General features: G+C 44.4%; 1 protein-coding gene across 3 annotated transcripts in view; it reads right to left on the bottom strand.

The window, feature by feature from the left end:
• TRAPPC9 (trafficking protein particle complex subunit 9) overlaps positions 1 to 18878 on the bottom strand; it is a 410909-nt gene that overhangs the window by 344184 nt on the left and 47847 nt on the right. For all 3 annotated transcript variants that reach the window (XM_070748345.1, XM_070748348.1, XM_070748347.1), the window contains exons 11-13: positions 18136 to 18281; positions 13893 to 13978; positions 11381 to 11507 (exon numbers count right to left, since the gene is read on the bottom strand). In XM_070748345.1, the coding sequence (XP_070604446.1) occupies positions 11381 to 11507; positions 13893 to 13978; positions 18136 to 18281 (359 nt within the window). The remainder of the gene's footprint in view (positions 1 to 11380; positions 11508 to 13892; positions 13979 to 18135; positions 18282 to 18878) is intronic.

Here is an 18878-nt window from a genome sequence, read left to right on the forward strand (position 1 = left end):
GATACGGGCGATGAGTGGGACAGAGCAGCGCGGAAGCCTCTTGCAGCAGCTGCTACAGCCACGGCTTCCGCGCCGCTCGTCCCACCCATCGCCCGTATCCAGCAGAAGTTGCTGCCTGAGTGCTCTTGGCCGGCAGGATTCAAAGTGCTGGGGTGGGGGGTGTCCCGACAGCCCCCCCACCCCAGTGCTTCGCCTCCCGCTGGGACACCCCCCACCCCAGCACTTTGAATCCCACCGGCCAAGAGCACTCGGGCAGCAGCTTCTGCTGGATACGGGCAATGGGTGGGACGAGCGGCGCGGAAGCCTCTTGCAGCAGCTGCCACAGCCACCGGCTTCGGCGCCGCTCGTCCCGCTCATTGTCCGTGTCTGGCAGAAGCTGCTGCCCGAGTGCTCTTGGCCGGCGGGATTCAAAGTGCTGGAGTGGGGGGTGTCCCAGCGGGAGGCGAAGCACTGGGGTGGGGGGGCTGTCAGGACACCCCCCACCCCAGCACTTTGAATCCCGCCAGCCAAGAGCACTCGGGCAGCAGCTTCTGCTAGACACGGGGAATGAGCGGGACGAGCGGCGCCAAAGCCGGTTGCTGTGGCAGCTGCTGCAAGAGGCTTCCGCGCCGCTCTGTCCCACTCATCGCCCGTATCCAGCAGATAGGCTTTCAGTTTTTGGCTGTGGGGGGGGAGAAGTAGGACCTTCCTAAGTCCCCCCCCCAGCCAAAAACTCAAAGCCTATCTGCTGGATACGGGCGATGAGTGGGACAGAGCGGCGCGGAAGCCTCTTGCAGCAGCTGCCACAGCCACCGGCTTCGACGCCGCTCGTCCCACTCATCGCCCGTATCCAGCAGATAGGCTTTGAGTTTTTGGCTGGGGGGGGGAGAAGTAGGACCTTCCTAACTCCCCCCCAGCCAAAATCACAAAGCGGGGCAGCCCCCAGCCGCCAAAGGAGCCTCCTGATTCTCCCCGCCCTGCCCGACGCCCCACCCTGTCCTGCATAATGTCCTCTGCCGGGAGGGCAGCGGCGCCGCGGACCGGCTGGAAAACCCCAACGGCCCGGGCCCGGTCCGCGGACCGGCGGTTGGGGACCTCTGCTGTAGACCAAAGGGGCTAAGTACCAGCATCCCAGGGTTATGTGATCAACATCCCTAAGTCAATAGGGGAAGATGGATTCATATAAGGACTGTACAATTCACTTAACAACTTGCAGTGAAGCATTACCTCAGGGACCGCCTTCTGCTGCACGAATCCCGGCGACCAGTTTATTATTTATTTATTTATTTATTTATTAGATTTGTATGCCGCCCCTCTCCATAGACTCGGGGCGACTCACAACAATAACAAGAACAATGTAAAAAAACAAATCTAATAATTTAAAAAACCCCATTATTAAAAGCAAACACACACACAAACATTCCAGGTATAAACTGTATAGGCCCGGGGGAGATGTGTCAATTCCCCATGCCTGACGGCAGAGATGGGTCTTAAGAACTTTACGAAAGGCAAGGAGGGTGGGGGCAGTTCTAATCTCCGGGGGAACCTGGTTCTAGAGGGTCGGGGCCGCCACAGAGAAGGCTCTTCTCCTGGATCCTGCCAAACGACATTGTTTAGTCGACGGGACCCGGAGAATGCCAACTCTGTGGGACCTAACCGGTCGCTGGGATTCATGCGGCAGAAGGCAGTCCCGGAGGTATTCTGTCATCCTTTTCATTATTATTTAGGGTGGTAATGGCGAACCTCTGGCACGGGTGCCACAGGTGTACACGGAGCCATATCTGAGAGCACATGAAGCATTGCCCTATGTCAGCTGTAGTGTTCATGTGTTGGCCAATGTGGCCAACTGATTTTTGGCTTTCTTCAGGAGCTTGTGGATGGCTAAAATTGGGCCAGATTACTTGTGGGACCACCTTCTGCCGTATGAGTTCCAGCGACCAGTTAGGTCCCACAGAGTTGGCCTTCTCCAGGTCCCATCAACTAGTTACTAGACAATGAAGCTTGGCGGGGCCTAGGGGAAGAGCCTTCTCTGTGGGGGGCCCGATTCTTGGGAACCAGCTCCCCCCAGAGATTCACACTGACCCTACCCTCCTCACCTTCCGCAAGAGGCTTAAGACCCTTTCATGCTGCCAGACTTAGGACAATTAGACCTAGCCTCCTGACCAATGAATGTTATGTATGACATGATCGAAACATTTAAATATATTAAAGGGTTAAATAAGGTCCAGGAGGGAAGTGTTTTTAATAGGAAAGTGAACACAAGAACAAGGGGGCACAATCTGAAGTTAGTTGGGGGAAAGATCAAAGGCAACATGAGAAAATATTATTTTACTGAAAGAGTAGTAGATCCTTGGAACAAACTTCCAGCAGACGTGGTAGATAAATCCACAGTAACTGAATTTAAACATGCCTGGGATAAACATATATCCATCCTAAGATAAAATACAGAAAATAGTATAAGGGCAAACTAGATGGACCATGAGGTCTTTTTCTGCCGTCAGACTTCTATGTTTCTATGTTTCTATTTTTGTATGTGGATATTGCTGTGTTTGCTTAGAAACAGCCGGCCGGTTAGAGCCGTGCGATTGGCGTCCCTATCCAAGGTTCTGATAGGGCGCGTTCCATAGTTACTTTGTAAGCGGGAAAGCTACTGTGTATTTGATTGGTTCCTGCCTCAGCCAGGGCTTGCTATATAACCCTGTGTGTATTGTTTGATCCTCTAAGCCTATACCTGCCTGTCTGGCATGCATTCTGTATTAAAGCCATCTGTTAACTAAGGCCTCCTCTGTTTTACTGGCGACGAGGATTCTCGCCATTTCTTCCTGAATTCTATGCTTGGACTCTGTACGTAAGTGAAAATGTCGGTGCAGTTCACTTTCGCCCCTTTCAATCCCCAAGGGGAGACATGGGAGTCCTATGTTGCCCGTTTTGATTGTTTTTTAATCTCCAACGGGTACACTGAAATTTCCGGAGACAGGAAAAGGTCGTATTTCCTCGGGTTTTGTGGCCCCGAGATGTTCGAAACTGCCCGAGCATTGTTTGCCCCTACTTCAATCCACGATGTATCTTGGGAAGACTTTTTAAAAACCTTGCAGGATCATTATGCCCCGGCTCCATCTCGGTGTGCGAGGCGCTATAAATTTTACCAGCGGAACCAGGCTGAGGGGGAGTCTATAAATGACTATGTGGCCGCCCTGCGCCGTGCGGCACTGTATTGCGAGTTTGCTGACCTGAACGACTACCTCCTAGACAGGCTTGTAATTGGGGTGAGAGACGGTCGACTTAAACGGCGTCTCCTGGCCATTAGGGATTTGACATTCCAAGCGGCGCTGGCGGAGGCTCATGCGTTTGAGCTGTCAACGCAGTCGCTGGCAGCCATGGACAGCACCGTTAATATCACCCGAAAGACTACAGTTTCCACTGATAAGGCCACCGTTCTTCCTGAAGAGGATGGCAGTCATGAAGAAGAGGAGGAGGAGGTGTGCAAATTGGCAGTGAATAGGAACCGAGACGCTCCTGTTACCCGTCCCAGGCCACCCCAGTCACCTTGTCAGGGCTGTGGGGGGAATCATCTGAGGTCCTCCTGTCCTTCCCGTGATGCCGTGTGTTGGCATTGTGGTGCCAAAGGGCACCTTTCCAGGGTTTGCCGTTCCCGCAGAGTTTCCACAGCCGCTGCCCGTGAGCAACGGGAGCCCCAGAGCTTCATTCCCCGATGGCAGAAGAAATTCCCTTCGAGCCGGCGTGAGGATTGCAACGCTATTTATAGTCGGCCACGTTTGGCTACCACTTTTGTGAAAGAGATGTCTAATTCAGCGGAAAAGATCTCGTTGGAGGTCCAGTTGGGCACTTCGAGGTGCCCAATGCAAGTGGACACTGGATCTGCCCATTCCTTAATTTCGTGGGCAACCTTGAAGCGCTGTTTCCCAGCTATCAGCAGAGGTCGCCTGTCTCCATGTGCTGTGCAATTGAAAGACTATCAAGGGACACCAATTCCTATTTTGGGGGAGGGCCGTTTCCCAGTCCGTTTCAAAACTTTTGTGGGCAAGTTGCCTCTTATTGTAATTAATGGGCCTTTCTCTAACCTTTTAGGATTGGACTGGTTCAAGGCTTTGGGACTCTCTGTGACTGGGGTAAATACTGTCTGTGATATGGGAAGGTTTGAGGTTCTGGCACGAGAATTTCCAACAGTATTTGATGGTCAGTTGGGCTGTTATACGGGAACCCCGATTGCATTCGGTTTAAACCCACAAGAACCGGCGGTTCGTTTAAAAGCCCGCCGAGTGCCCATTCCCCTCCGGCCTAAAGTGGATGAGGAACTGGACAGGCTGATTGCCCAGGGGGTGCTAGAACCGGTGGATCAGGCAAAATGGGAAACCCCGGTGGTCATTGCATTCAAGGGGGATGGGGGAATTAGGCTGTGTGGGGACTACAAGTGTTCCATTAACAAAGCGTTGGCACACCACTCATATCCGTTGCCAGTGGTGCAACAGCTGCTGCACACCTTGGGAAAGGGTCGGGTGTTCGCGAAGCTGGATTTATCTCAGGCTTATCAGCAGCTTCCCGTTGACCCCCTGGCTGCAGAAGCGCAGTCAATCATCACCCATCGGGGGGTTTTCAAGTGTCACCGTTTACAATTTGGGGTCTCTATTGCCCCAGGACTATTCCAGGGCCTGATGGAAAGGTTGCTATATGGGCTCGAAGGAACGGTGCCATATTTTGATGACGTCCTGGTGTCGGGGAGTTCCACTGACGAGTTGATGGCACGAGTAAGGAAGGTTTTGTCCAAGTTCAGGGACGCGGGGCTTAAGCTAAAGGAAAAGAAATGTGTTTTCGGTGTCCCAAGGGTGGAATTCCTGGGCTTTATTGTTGATGGGGAGGGAATTCACCCCACCCCTGAAAAGACACGGGCGATTAGGGATGCCCCCAGGCCACGATCCAAGGCTGAGCTGCAAGCCTTTTTAGGACTTTTAAATTTTTACGCGGTATTCATCCCGCATAAGGCGTCGGTGGCCGAACCTCTGCACCGGCTTTTGGACAAGCACTCAAACTGGCACTGGGGAGGAAGGGAGGAATCGGCATTTAATGGGGTCAAGGACATACTATTGTCCAACAATGTGCTGGCCCAATACTCTCCAGGTTTACCTTTAATCTTGACCTGTGACGCTTCACAACATGGGGTGGGCGCTGTCCTCAGTCACAGGCTGCCAAATGGAGCCGAAGCCCCTCTGGCATTTTTCTCTCGCACATTGGCTCCAGCTGAAAGAAATTATGGTCATATCGACAAGGAGGCGCTGGCACTTATTGCTGGGGTCAAGCGGTTCCACGATTACTTATATGGGAGACAGTTCGAATTGGTCACAGACCACCAACCACTGCTGGGGCTTTTATCAGGCAGCCGTCAAAGTCCGGTAGTCCTGTCACCCAGGATGTCACACTGGATCGTCTTTCTAGCGAACTACAGTTATACGTTAACCTATAAGCCAGGACGCCACATAGCACACGCCGATGCCCTGAGCAGATGTCCGCTGCCTGATGTTCTCGTCGACCCTGCTCCGGCGTGCTCCGTGTTTGCTCTATCTGAGAGTACAATTCCTATCTCTGCAACCGAAGTGGCTGGAGTAACTGGACGAGATGCCATTCTGTCCCAAGTAAGGCAATGGGTGTTAAGAGGATGGCCAGCCACAGCCCCTGCTGACGTTTTTGTCCCATTTTTTAGGTGTCAGTCAGAGTTCTCTGTAGAGAAAGGGGTGGTGCTGCGAGGAAGCAGGGTGGTAATTCCGGAAACCTTGCGCGGCCAGGTGCTGGCATTATTGCACAGAGGTCACCCTGGCATAGTGCGCATGAAGAGCTTAGCTCGGGACTATGTTTGGTGGCCGGGGTTGGATAAGGCGGTGGAGCTAAGAGTTGCTGGATGTGCAGCTTGCCAGGAAAGTCGCCCTTTCCCTCCTCGAGCCGAGCCGCTGGCATGGGAGCCGCCAGCTGGACCCTGGGCTCGCATACACATTGACTTAGCCGGTCCCTTTATGGGACAGACCTTCCTGATTGTCGTAGATGCCCATTCGAAATGGGTAGAGGTTGTCCTGCTCAGATCTACCTGCGCTCAAGCTGTCATAGACGCCCTACTGACTTTATTTGCCACTCATGGGTTCCCCGACCTTCTCGTTTCGGACAACGGTCCCCAGTTCACAGCGGTGCAGTTTGAGTCATTCTTGGCATCTGCTGGCATCAGACATGCGTTAAGCTCGCCTTGGCATCCGGCCAGTAATGGCCAGGCGGAACGGGCAGTTAGGTCTGTAAAAGACGCCCTTAAGAGGATGCCACAAGGTTCTTGGCAGGAAAGGCTAGCAGATTTGTTGCTAGCGCAACATTCCACCCCCTGTGTGGCCACGGGTAAAACCCCAGCCGAACTTTTGATGGGTCGCAAGCTCCGCATCATTCTTGACAGACTGCACCCATGGTACTCTCAAACAGTGCAGTGGCCAGTAACCCCAACCCGGCAGGTAAAAATTGGAAACACTGTTTTTGTCAGGGCTTACTCAGGAGGTCGGAATTGGGAAAGGGGAACAGTAAGGAGAGAGCTGGGGCCTCGATCTTTTGAAATCGAACTTGAAGACGGAAGGGTTGGGAAGAGGCATTTAGACCAGATCCGGATTGACAGGGCGAGCGATCTCCAAAGGGGAGGAGATGGGGAGCAGTCTGGATCGTTTCTCAGTCCGTTCCAGCTGCCCGTAAGATTGTCAGGGGAAAACGCCTCGTCAGAGTCATTAAGGGGTGAGGAAGTTCGGGATTCAGAAGAGGGAGTGCAAGAATCAAATTTGGAGAGAATTTCCGAGCAGGCGGGCATGCCTCGGCGCTCTGAGAGAGTGCGCTACAAACCGGCATATTTAAAGGACTATGTATGTGTCAATCAAGGGGTTAGGAGTGCTGTGTTTGTTTAGAAACAGCCGGCCGGTTAGAGCCGTGCGATTGGCGTCCCTATCCAAGGTTCTGATAGGGCGCGTTCCATAGTTACTTTGTAAGCGGGAAAGCTACTGTGTATTTGATTGGTTCCTGCCTCAGCCAGGGCTTGCTATATAACCCTGTGTGTATTGTTTGATCCTCTAAGCCTGTACCTGCCTGTCTGGCATGCATTCTGTATTAAAGCCATCTGTTAACTAAGGCCTCCTCTGTTTTAGATATGATTGATTTTTAATATTATTGGAGATTTTAGACTAGTTTACTTAGTTTTAATTAATTGGATTTAAGCTATTGTACTTTATTAGAAACATAGAAACATAGAAGACTGACGGCAGAAAAAGACCTCTTGGTCCATCTAGTCTGCCCTTTTACTATTTCCTGTATTTTATCTTAGGATGGATATATGTTTATCCCAGGCATGTTTAAATTCAGTTACTGTGGATTTCCCAACCACGTCTGCTGGAAGTTTGTTCCAAGGATCTACTACTCTTTCAGTAAAATAATATTTTCTCATGTTGCCTTTGATCTTTCCCCCAACTAACTTCAGATTGTGTCCCCTTGTTCTTGTGTTCACTTTCCTGTTAAAAACACTTTCCTCCTGAACCCTATTTAACCCTTTAACATATTTAAATGTTTCGATCATGTCCCCCGTTTTCCTTCTGTCTTCCAGACTATACAGATTGAGTTCATTCAGTCTTTCCTGATACGTTTTATACTTAAGACCTTCCACCATTCTTGTAGCCCGTCTTTGGACCCGTTCAATTTTGTCAATATCTTTTTGTAGGTGAGGTCTCCAGAACTGAACACAGTACTCCAAATGTGGTCTCACCAGCGCTCTATATAAGGGGATCACAATCTCCCTCTTCCTGCTTGTTATACCCCTAGCTATGCAGCCAAGCATCCTACTTGCCTTTCCTACCGCCCGACCACACTGTTCACCCATTTTGAGACTGTCAGAAATCACTACCCCTAAATCCTTCTCTTCTGAAGTTTTTGCTAACACAGAACTGCCAATGCAATACTCAGATTTAGGATTCCTTTTCCCCAAGTGCATTATTTTACATTTGGAAACATTAAACTGCAGTTTCCATTGCTTTGACCATTTATCTAGTAACGCTAAATCATTTACCATATTACAGACCCCTCCAGACCCCTATTGCACACTTGCATATTACAGACCCCTATTGCACACTTTAGAGTCATCGGCAAATAGGCAAACCTTCCCTACCAAACCTTCCCCTATGTCACTCACAAACATATTAAAAAGAATAGGACCCAGAACAGACCCTTGTGGCACACCGCTTGTAACCTGACTCTGCTCAGAATACTCGCCATTAACAATAACTCTCTGATGTCTATGCTTCAGCCAGCTTGAAATCCACTGAACTATCCAGGGATTAAGTCCAATCTTCACTAATTTATCTATCAGCTCTTTATGTGGAACCGTATCAAAGGCTTTGCTGAAGTCCAGATAGGCAATATCCACGGCACCACCTTGATCCAACACCTTTGTGACATAGTCAAAGAACTCAATGAGATTAGTCTGACACGATTTGCCTTCAGTAAAGCCATGCTGATTTGGGTCCAATAAGTTATTGTTTTTTAGATGCTGATTTATCCTCTTTTTGAGTAGAGTCTCCATCATTTTAACTACAACTGATGTCAAGCTAACTGGCCTGTAGTTACCAGCTTCTTCTCTACTGCCCTTCTTGTGGATAGGCACAACACTGGCCATTCTCCAATCCTCAGGAACATCTCCTGTTAACAGTGATTTGTTAAACAAATCAGTCAGGGGGGTAGCAATGATAGATCTGAGTTCTTTAAGAACTCTGGGGTGGATGCCATCTGGACCCATTGCCTTATTTATCTTTAATCTTTCAAGTTCTTCTAAGACATCGGCTTCTAAGATCACTGGAGCTGAATCCGTACAGCTGGAAGCAATGCTATATCCCTCTATAGTATTATTATTATTTTGTAAGGTGTCTTTTGAGAAAACTGAACAGAAGTAGCTATTGAAATGGTCAGCGATCTCCTTATTCCCATCAATGTATGTATTATTCCCGGTACTAAGCTTTGTGATGCTGCAGTTTTTCTTCTTCCTATCACTAATATATCTGAAGAAGGTTTTATCCCCCTTCTTTACAGATTTTGCTATTTCTTCCTCTTTTGAGGCTTTAGCAGCATATATTATCTGTTTCACCTCCTTCTGTCTCATTTTATACACCTCTCTATCAGCTATACTTCCAGACTCTTTATACCTCCTATAGGCAGCCTTTTTTTCATTGACTATAGCCCTTACATCATTGCTAAACCATAGCGGTTTCTTCTTCCTTTTACCTTTAGTTACTTGCTTTACATAAAGTCTTGTGGCTTTTAAGATGGCCTTTTTTAATACAGTCCACTGGGTGCTTGCTCCTGCCATTTTATCCCTCCCCTTTAATTCATTATTTAAATATTCCCCCATTGCATTAAAATTTGTTTTTCTGAAATCCAATACTTTGGTTGCAGTATAGGATTGCTCACCATCAGTTTTTACATCAAACCACAAACATAGATGGTCACTGCAACCTAAATTTTCTCCCACCTTGACCTCTGAAACCTTCTTTTTATATGTTGTAAGCCGCCTCGAGTCCTCGGAGAGAGGCAGCATAAAAATCCAATGAATAAATAAATAAATCCTAAAAGCGGAGCCAACAGGCCTACTGGAAGTTCAGAGGCCTACTTCCAGTAGGCCCCTTTTTTGACCTGCCCAGGTTTCAGGAAAGCGTCCTGAAGCCTGGGAAGGCCAAAAAAAGAACCCAACAGGCCTACCGGAAGTCCGGAGGCTTCAATGAGGCCTGCACACTTGCGTACTGCCCAAAACAGTTGGCAATGGTTCTTAGGAAGGACAGCACAAGTTTAAGAATGGCTCCAGAGATGTTCAAGTTTTCCATGAGGAAAAAAAAAAAAATCAAGATTGTGGAATTATTCTCCCTTCCAAAGAAATAGAGAACTGGAAAATTATTGCCTCTTGCTGGTGTCTGTATTAATCATTATAGTAGAGACCTTCAAATTTCTAGGTTCTATCATATCTCAAGACCTAAAATGGTCACCTAACATCAAAAACATCATAAAAAAAGCACAACAAAGAATGTTCTTTCTGCGCCAGCTCAGGAAGCTCAAACTGCCCAAGGAGCTGCTGATTCAGTTCTACAGAGGAATCATTGAGTCTGTCATCTGCACCTCTATAACTGTCTGGTTTGGGGCTGCAACCCAACAGGATCAACACAGACTTCAGAGGACAATCAGAGCTGCAGAAAAAGCAATTGCTGCCAACTTGCCTTCCATTGAGGACCTGTATACTGCACGAGTCAAAAAGAGAGCGGGGAAAATATTGACTGACCCCTCACATCCTGGACATAAACTGTTTCAACTCCTTCCCTCAAAATATCGCTACAGAGCACTGCACACCAAGACAACTAGACACAAGAACAGTTTTTTCCCGAATGCCATCACTCTACTAAACAAATAATTCCCTCAACACTGTCAGACTTTCTACTAAATCTGCACTTCTATTCTACTAGTTTTTCTCATTCCTATCACCCATTTCCTCCCACTTAGGACTGTATGACTGTAACTTGTTGCTTGCATCCTAAGATTTTTATTAATATTGCTTCTTCATTGCTTATTTGACCCTATGACAATCATTGAGTGTTGTACATGATTCTTGACAAATGTATATTTTATTTTATGTACGCTGAGAGCATATGCACCAAGACAAATTCCTTGTGTGTCAAATCACACTTGGCCAATAAAATTCTATTCTATTCTATTCTATTCTATATTGTAAGCAATATTTAAGCAAAGGAAAATAATAATAATAATAGTAATAATGATAATAATAATAATAACACCAACAACAATAACAACAATAACAATAGTAACAATCATAATCATGATCATAATTATTTTTTTAAAATAGAAAGTCTCAGAAATTTTTAAACAAAATATCAACCTCTTTTTTCTCTGTGTAGAGGAAAACTGATCAATTGTATTTCTGTATTATTATTATTATTATTATTATTATTATTTTGTTTGTTGTTGTTATTATTTTGTTGTTTACTGTTGTTGTTGTTGTTGTTATTATTATTATTATTATTATTATTTTATTAGATTTGTATGCCTTCCTTCTCCGAAGACTCGGGGCGGCTCACAGGTTGTGCACGCATGTGCAGGGGGAGGGCATTGCATTATGGATATGAGCACGTGAGTGCACACTATCACACGTTCGCCCGCCCTTTTAGCCCCCGAGCAAAGTAAGGTTCGCCATCACTGATTTAGGGTCTAGTCAACTTAAAAGTGAACAATTCTGGCCTGATTAAAAAAATAAAATCAACACAATCTGAAATGGTTTGCAGCAGCTTACACTGCTCAACGTAGAGAAAAACCTGTTCGTAATCTTTACCATTAACAGTGATCTGCCCTGGGGACTGAGGAACACCAACAAGCGTCACAGGATAGAGACCAGATTCTGCAGGCAAAGAGAGAGCTGCAGGCAGGGATTCGAACTCAACACCGCTCGTCAGTAGTCCCTGTGAAGGTAAAAAGCCAATTCAATTTAATTCTGTTAAGCAAAAAGCATACCGAAGGTAAGACATTACATTATGCCCTTGTGCTAATAAAATTATCCTTTAAAAATATTTAAACAGTTATACTATTAGGACTTGTAATCACTGTTCCTAATTTCCTTCTGACTGTTGCACTTTAAGGGCATATTAGATGTATTTTATTATATATGTTATCTTGCCGAGCACATTTGTAGAAAGCCATTCATATACATTATTCATTCTGCGGAAAACATTCCTAGTTTAGTACATTACCTGTAGAGCAAGTGGCTGAAGGGAAGGATTATGAAAAGAACCTGGCATTTGCGTTATCACTTTCATCTTTAAAAAATCCCTTTTTAATATCCTAATAGTTTATGCAACTCATACGGTTGACATGCTAATTCTACTAATAACTGGGACAGCAAAACTATCTTGCAAGGCATGACAAAAAAAGTTAAGAGATTGTCTTCAGATGTAAATGTGATATCAATGCTATGTACATGCGGAGGTGCCTATGTGTTCCATATACATTTCCAAAATAAAAATCTTACCACAAAGTGAAATAGGTGTCATTGGGGAAAAGGAATCCTCAATCTGAGTACTGTATTGGCAGTTCTGTGTTAGCAAAAACTTCAGAAGAGAAGGATTGAGGGGTAGTGATTTCTGACAGTCTCAAAATGGGGGAAAAGTGCAGTCAGGCGGTAGGGAAAGCAAGTAGGATGCTTGGCTGCATAGCTAGAGGTATAACAAGCAGGAAGAGGGAGATTGTGATCCCGCTATATAGAGCGCTGGTGAGACCACATTTGGAATAATACTGTGTTCAGTTCTGGAGACCTCACCTACAAAAAAATATTGACAAAATTGAACGGGTCCAAAGATGAGCTACAAGAATGGTGGAAGGTTTTAAGCATAAAACGTATCAGGAAAGACTTCATAAACTCAATCTGTATAGTCTGGAGGACAGAAGGAAAAGGGGGGACATGATCGAAACATTTAAATATGTTAAAGGGTTAAATAAGGTTCAGGAGGGAAGTGTTTTTAATAGGAAAGTGAACACAAGAACAAGGGGACACAATCTGAAGTTAGTTGGGGGAAAGATCAAAAGCAACATGAGAAAATATTATTTTACTGAAAGAGTAGTAGATCCTTGGAACAAACTTCCAGCAGATGTGGTAGATAAATCCACAGTAACTGAATTTAAACATGCCTGGGATGAACATATATCCATCCTAAGATACAATACAGAAAATAGTATAAGGGCAGACTAGGTGGACCATGAGGTCTTTTTCTGCCATCAGACATCTATGTTTCTATGTTTCTGTTCTAATTGTTATCCAGCCAGAAAAGTGTTGTGGTTAGCTCTGGCCCAGCTCCTGCCCCAAGGACTGTGGATGTGGGGGAGACATCCACATGCTGCAGGCCTGTTTTGCTCCCAGTGGAATCTGATGATGAAGGCTCCTCTGACCAAGAAGACATGAGTGACAGGGAGGAGGAGAGTGTGGCAGACAGCTCAGAAGGAGATCAATTATCTAGCTCCTCCTTGGGTTCAGAACAAGAGTTAATGATACAGCCACGCATGTGGAGAGCGATGCATAGGCAGCAACAACTGAGAGATTATTATCAAAGAAAATGAGGCCACCTGTGGTTGGGTGGGGCTGTGGTAATTAGTGAGGCTGCTATAAATAGCAGCCTGTGGGTTTGGCCATTGTTGAGGATTATCTGATCCTTGTGTTTCGTGACTGCTTTACTGATTTTGACCTTTTGTGTGCTGATTTTTCCCCGCTTTGAAACTAAAGCAGGGCAAAGTGTGTTTCACTTTGTGAAAGAAGAAGGACTGTGAATTGCCTCACAGCTGCAAGCTAAGTATCACAGAACTGATAAGGGACTTGTACAAATTACCAGTTTGTTTGGAGACAAGTGCTCTTTGCTATACCAAGAGGGCTTGGTTTAAGTGACTTTTCATTATAAAGAACATTGTTTTGAATTTTCAAACGTCTGTGTGTCTGAAATTTGTACCTGTGAATTTTTGGGAGGAGTCTACCAGAGAGCCCGACAGAACAGGTCGGATTGTAAAAATAGGTTCCAAGGCGCCAGAATAGAAATTTTAGTTCCTAACACCATGGGAAATTTGTCTTTTCCCATAGTCTTAGGCGATCCCTGTGAAACGGTCATTCGACCTCCAAGGGGGTCCTGACCCCCAGGCTGAGAACCATTGATATAAAAGATTCCTTCTGAAGATTACTCAGCCTTCTTAATCCCTTCAGTGAACTGTTCCATTTCACCTTAACTATCGCTATCACTAACAATGACTGCAGTGCTACCCATATCTAGCTAAACCCAAATTATGGTGAAACGGGATCCAAAACATACCATATTTTCTACCCGGAGCTCAAAGGGCATTGGATTGTACACCATCAGCTGGACTTCACAAACGTCTCCCTGAACCCATTGAAAATCTACAGAAGAAATAAACGGAAGGTTAGTTTTTCAGACAAGATACACACTAAAGCAGAATTGGATATTGTGATCGCATGTGGCTATAGATTGTCCCCAACACCTAGTCCATGGACCGCTACCAGGCCTTGTAAGCAGCGGCAAATGCCCAAACTCCATTTGTGCATGCATGAGATTAGGTAGCGCATGCAAAACGATGCCCTAATACCGCCACCCATCACTGCCAATCCGGGGAAAAGGGGAACGACTGATATAAGATTTTCACAAAGCTGTTCTTAGAAAGTATTAAAAAGTTCCTTAGACACTTAGATTCTGTTCTTGTGGAAAAGGCTCTATTGAATACACAGCCTATGTTATTATATTGCTTATAGACATAAAGGCCTGCCTCATAACTTCCTATCTATCTATCTATCTATCTATCTATCTATCTATCTATCTATCTACCTACCTACCTACCTACCTACCTACCTACCTACCTTTCTTTCTATCTATCTATCTATCTATCTACCTACCTTTCTATCTATCTATCTATCTACCTACCTACCTACCTACCTACCTTTCTTTCTATCTATCTTTCTTTCTATCTATCTATCTATCTATTTATCTATCTATCTACCTACCTACCTACCTACCTTTCTATCTATCTATCTACCTACCTACCTACCTACCTACCTTTCTATCTATCTATCTATCTATCTATCTATCTATCTATCTATCTATCTATCTATCTATCTATCTATCTACCTACCTACCTACCTACCTTTCTTTCTATCTATCTATCTATCTATCTATCTATCTACCTACCTACCTACCTACCTACCTTTCTTTCTTTCTTTCTATCTACCTACCTACCTACCTACCTACCTACCTACCGATTGATTGGATTTGTATGCCGCCCCTCTCCGTGGACTTGGGGCGGCTAACAACAGTGATAAAAACAGCATGTAACAATCCAATACTAAAACAACTAAAAAACCCTTATTATAAAACCAAACATACATACAGACATACCATGCATAAATTGTAGAGGCCTAGGGGGAAAGAATATCTCAGTTCCCCCATGCCTTACGGCAGAGGTGGGTTTTAAGGAGCTTACGAAAGGCAAGGAGGGTGAGGGCAATTCTAATCTCTGGGGGGGAGTTGGTTGCAGAGGGCCGGGGCCGCCACAGGGAAGGCTCTTCCCCTGGGTCCCGCCAAATGACATTGTTTAGTTGACGGGACTCGGAGAGGCCCACTCTGTGGGACCTAACTGGTCGCTGGGATTCGTGCGGCAGAAGGCAGTCCCGGAGATAATCTGGTCCGGTGCCATGAAGGGCTTTATTTATTGATCCACCCACATAATTCTCATTTATTTTATGTACAATTGCAAGAAGCATAATTCCGTTTTCTTGATAACAGCACAGTGTTTTTATGCTTTTCATAAAACAACATATCTTGATTGCCTCAATTATCCCGTTACATTTTAAGGTTTAATTTTTTTTAAAAAAACCAAAACTTTAACATTTGCATTTTATTTTATAAGAAGCCAAAAATGTGTTTGTTTTGTCAATGTGAAGATTAATGGTAGTAATAAATACATTCTAAGCACTTGTAACTATTTTGGGCCTGCTCTCACTTTAGCAAACTTCTGCCAATAAATAAATAAATGATAATAGCATAAACAGCATATGGCCTAAATCATCCATGGTGTATGGGTAAGCGTGAGTTTTGTTTTGTTCACACTTTACACACTGAAGATACATTACAGAAACACATTAACGTATACCTGTTATCTAGGCTAGAAAAGGCCATTCATTAGAACGTTACGCCATCTAGCATCTTTGGAGTACAGGTAGTCCTCAACTTACGACCAAAATTGAGCCAAAATTTTATGTTATTAAGTGAGACATTTGTTAAGCGAGTTTTGCCCCATTTCATAATATTTCTTGACACAGTTGTTAAGTGAATCACTGAAATCGATCAGTTAGTAACCTGGTTGTTAAGTGAAACCTGGCTTCCACATTGACTTTGCTTGTCACATGACTTTGATCACATGACTTTGGGGCGCCAGCAAGCAGAAGTGGGTCGGTAGCCAACCGGGGTCTTGCTGGTGCCATGGCCATGAGGTGAGGCAGGTGTTGGGGCATGGGTGGCCTGGTTGCAGGGGCCTTGAGGGTACAGGGTATGTGGGGCAGCTTCGTCCACCCGCCTCATAACGGCAGCACTGAGAATTCGTGTGGCCTCCCACCCCACTGCGAGCAAGTAGAAGTGAGCCTCCCATACATGGAGAAAAAATAAGACAACCTCTTTCCCCCACCAAAAATAAGAACTAGAGCTTATTTCAGGACCCAAAGATAATAAGACCCGGTCTTATTTTCAGGGAAACGTGTGTGCGTGTAAATAATTGAAAAAATGTAATTTCATATTAATTTATTTTTATTTATTTATTAATCAGATTTGTATGCCGCCCCTCTCCGCAGACTCGGGGCGGCTCACAGCAATAATAATACAATGTAAACAAATCTAATATTTAAGTTAATTTAAAACCCCAATTTAAAAACCAGTCATACATACTAACATACCATGCATAAATTTTATAAGCTTAGGGGGAGGGAAAGTCTCAATTCCCCCATGCCTGACGACAGAGGTGGGTTTTAAGGAGCTTACAAAAGGCAAGGAGGGTGGGGGCAACTCTGATATCTGGGGGGAGTTGGTTCCAAAGGGTCGGGGCTGCCACAAAGAAGGCTCTTCCCCTGGGTCCCACCAAACGACATTGTTTAGTTGACTGGACCCAGAGAAGGCCAACTCTGTGGGACCTAACTGGTCGCTGGGATTCGTGCAATAATAGTGGAAGAGAGTTAAGTAATACTGAAATCACTGCAGAAAATTAATAAATACTTCTGCATTATAATGTCTGACCGAGGCTAATATCAGCCACTCAGGTTGCATATGGATTTTGACAAACCAGAAAAAATAAGATTATTACCATTAAAATGAGGTAAATTAGCAAATTTGCATTTGCCATACAACTTCATCAGTTAGCGGGAATAAATTATTAGTATTAGTATTAGTATGTATTAGTATCAGTATCAGTATTAGTATTAATTAAAAGCATATGGTGACCCCCTACCAGCCACTTACAAATTGTTAGAAATATTTAAACCAGAAAAAATAAAATTATTACCATTAAATGAGATAAATTAGCAAATTAGCATTTGCCATACAACTTCATCAGTGAGTGGGAATAAATTATTATTATTATTATTAGTAGTAGTAGTAGTAGTAGTAGTAGTATTAGCATTATTAATTAAATTAATTAATTAAATGCATATGGTGACCATTTACAAAGTGTTAGAAATATTTAAAAAGTAAACAACACACACACAAAACCCTCACAAAAGAAACACAGATGTAAAATAAACCTGGATGGGAACAAAGAAAAAAATGTATTGGTGGGCAGCAAAACTTATAATTTTATATAAGTTGGCAAAAAACAAAGCTAGCTCAGAGAACACCAACAATTCAACAGACCTCCCTACGAATTCACCTAAAGAATAATGAGATACATTTTTGTGCACATTTTAGGAATATTTTGGGAAGTGAAATAGAAAAGGAAGCCTATTTCCCAACCAGCAGGAATTTCAATTACGAAGTGTTTTAAAGCATTTTTACACACAAAAAATTATGTGGGTCGGAAGGAAATGGCAGAATTTGGAGCTGAAATTTGAACACCACTTGTATTTCAATAATCTGATAAGACACAATAGTTGCTGCACACCATTTTGCCTTTTAAATGGAATGGTATAAGTAGGCTAGAAATAATGTTAATTTATTTCAGTAAGCTAGGACCAATTTGCTCAAAAGGCCTAAACACATCTGTAAAAATATCAAAAAGGACACTTTTTATGAAGCATTCTTGCAGTCAATCTATAATTCTTCCACTACATATTGTAAATCAAAGTTTCTATGATAATGGGCTACGACATACCCTGCAAACAAAGGTGGATACATCTGTGCCAAGCTATCAATTTTAGAATCAAGAAGAGGAAATAGCATATTGATCCAAAAATTGGCAAATTGCGGTTTGGGTCAATTTGCAGCATAAAAACCAGAGAACAGTGAGATATTGCATGTATAAATGAGAATGCAAGTTAAAAAACAACAACAATGAGCTTCTCACCTATTTTTTTGCTTTGTTCCTCTCCGTGATTGTGAGCGATTATTGGCGAATATATAAAGGGACTTTTTGTTGCCATGTTCTGACCCAGCAGGCTTTTCATTTTCTGTGGTCGAAGGCTAACAGGGAGGTTTAGGAGCTTGATAGATCTGTTCAGTGAACAAGGGATTGCTTTTTTATTTGGAGCTGCTACAAAATTCAAATTTAGGAGAAACAATTCAGATACAATAACATGGGTTATCAGCATGATAGACACTAATTATAGCTATGCTTTCCGTCTGTCCTGATCCCTTTGCCCACTTCTTATAAATTCCCCATTTAAGAAAAATAACAGTGGAAAGGTTTTATGTAAAATGATAGACACATAATAATATTTAATAAATAACATAAGAAGATAAGAACAGCCATGCTGAATGGGGCCAAAGCCCATCGAGTCCAGCATTCTGTGTCACACAGTGGCCCACCAATTGTCCAGGGGGATCTTGAGCAGAAAGAGAAGGCAAAACCCTCCCTTTCCCTTGACCCCCAACAAATGGTACTCAAGGGAATCCTGTCTGCCTCAACCAACATATAGGTGGCACATGGACATCCGTTTCAATAACCCACCGATTAATGTAGCAGAAATATACTGACGACCAGCGTTTCCTGTAAGCTGCGCCCGTGCGCACGCACGCGCCCCAAAATACCCCCCCGCACACCCTTTTCCACAGGTGCGCGCTCCCCATCCCCCTGCCAGCCTGCAGATG

The sequence above is a fragment of the Erythrolamprus reginae genome, chromosome 3 (assembly GCF_031021105.1).
Source record: "Erythrolamprus reginae isolate rEryReg1 chromosome 3, rEryReg1.hap1, whole genome shotgun sequence".
Lineage (NCBI taxonomy): Eukaryota > Metazoa > Chordata > Lepidosauria > Squamata > Dipsadidae > Erythrolamprus > Erythrolamprus reginae.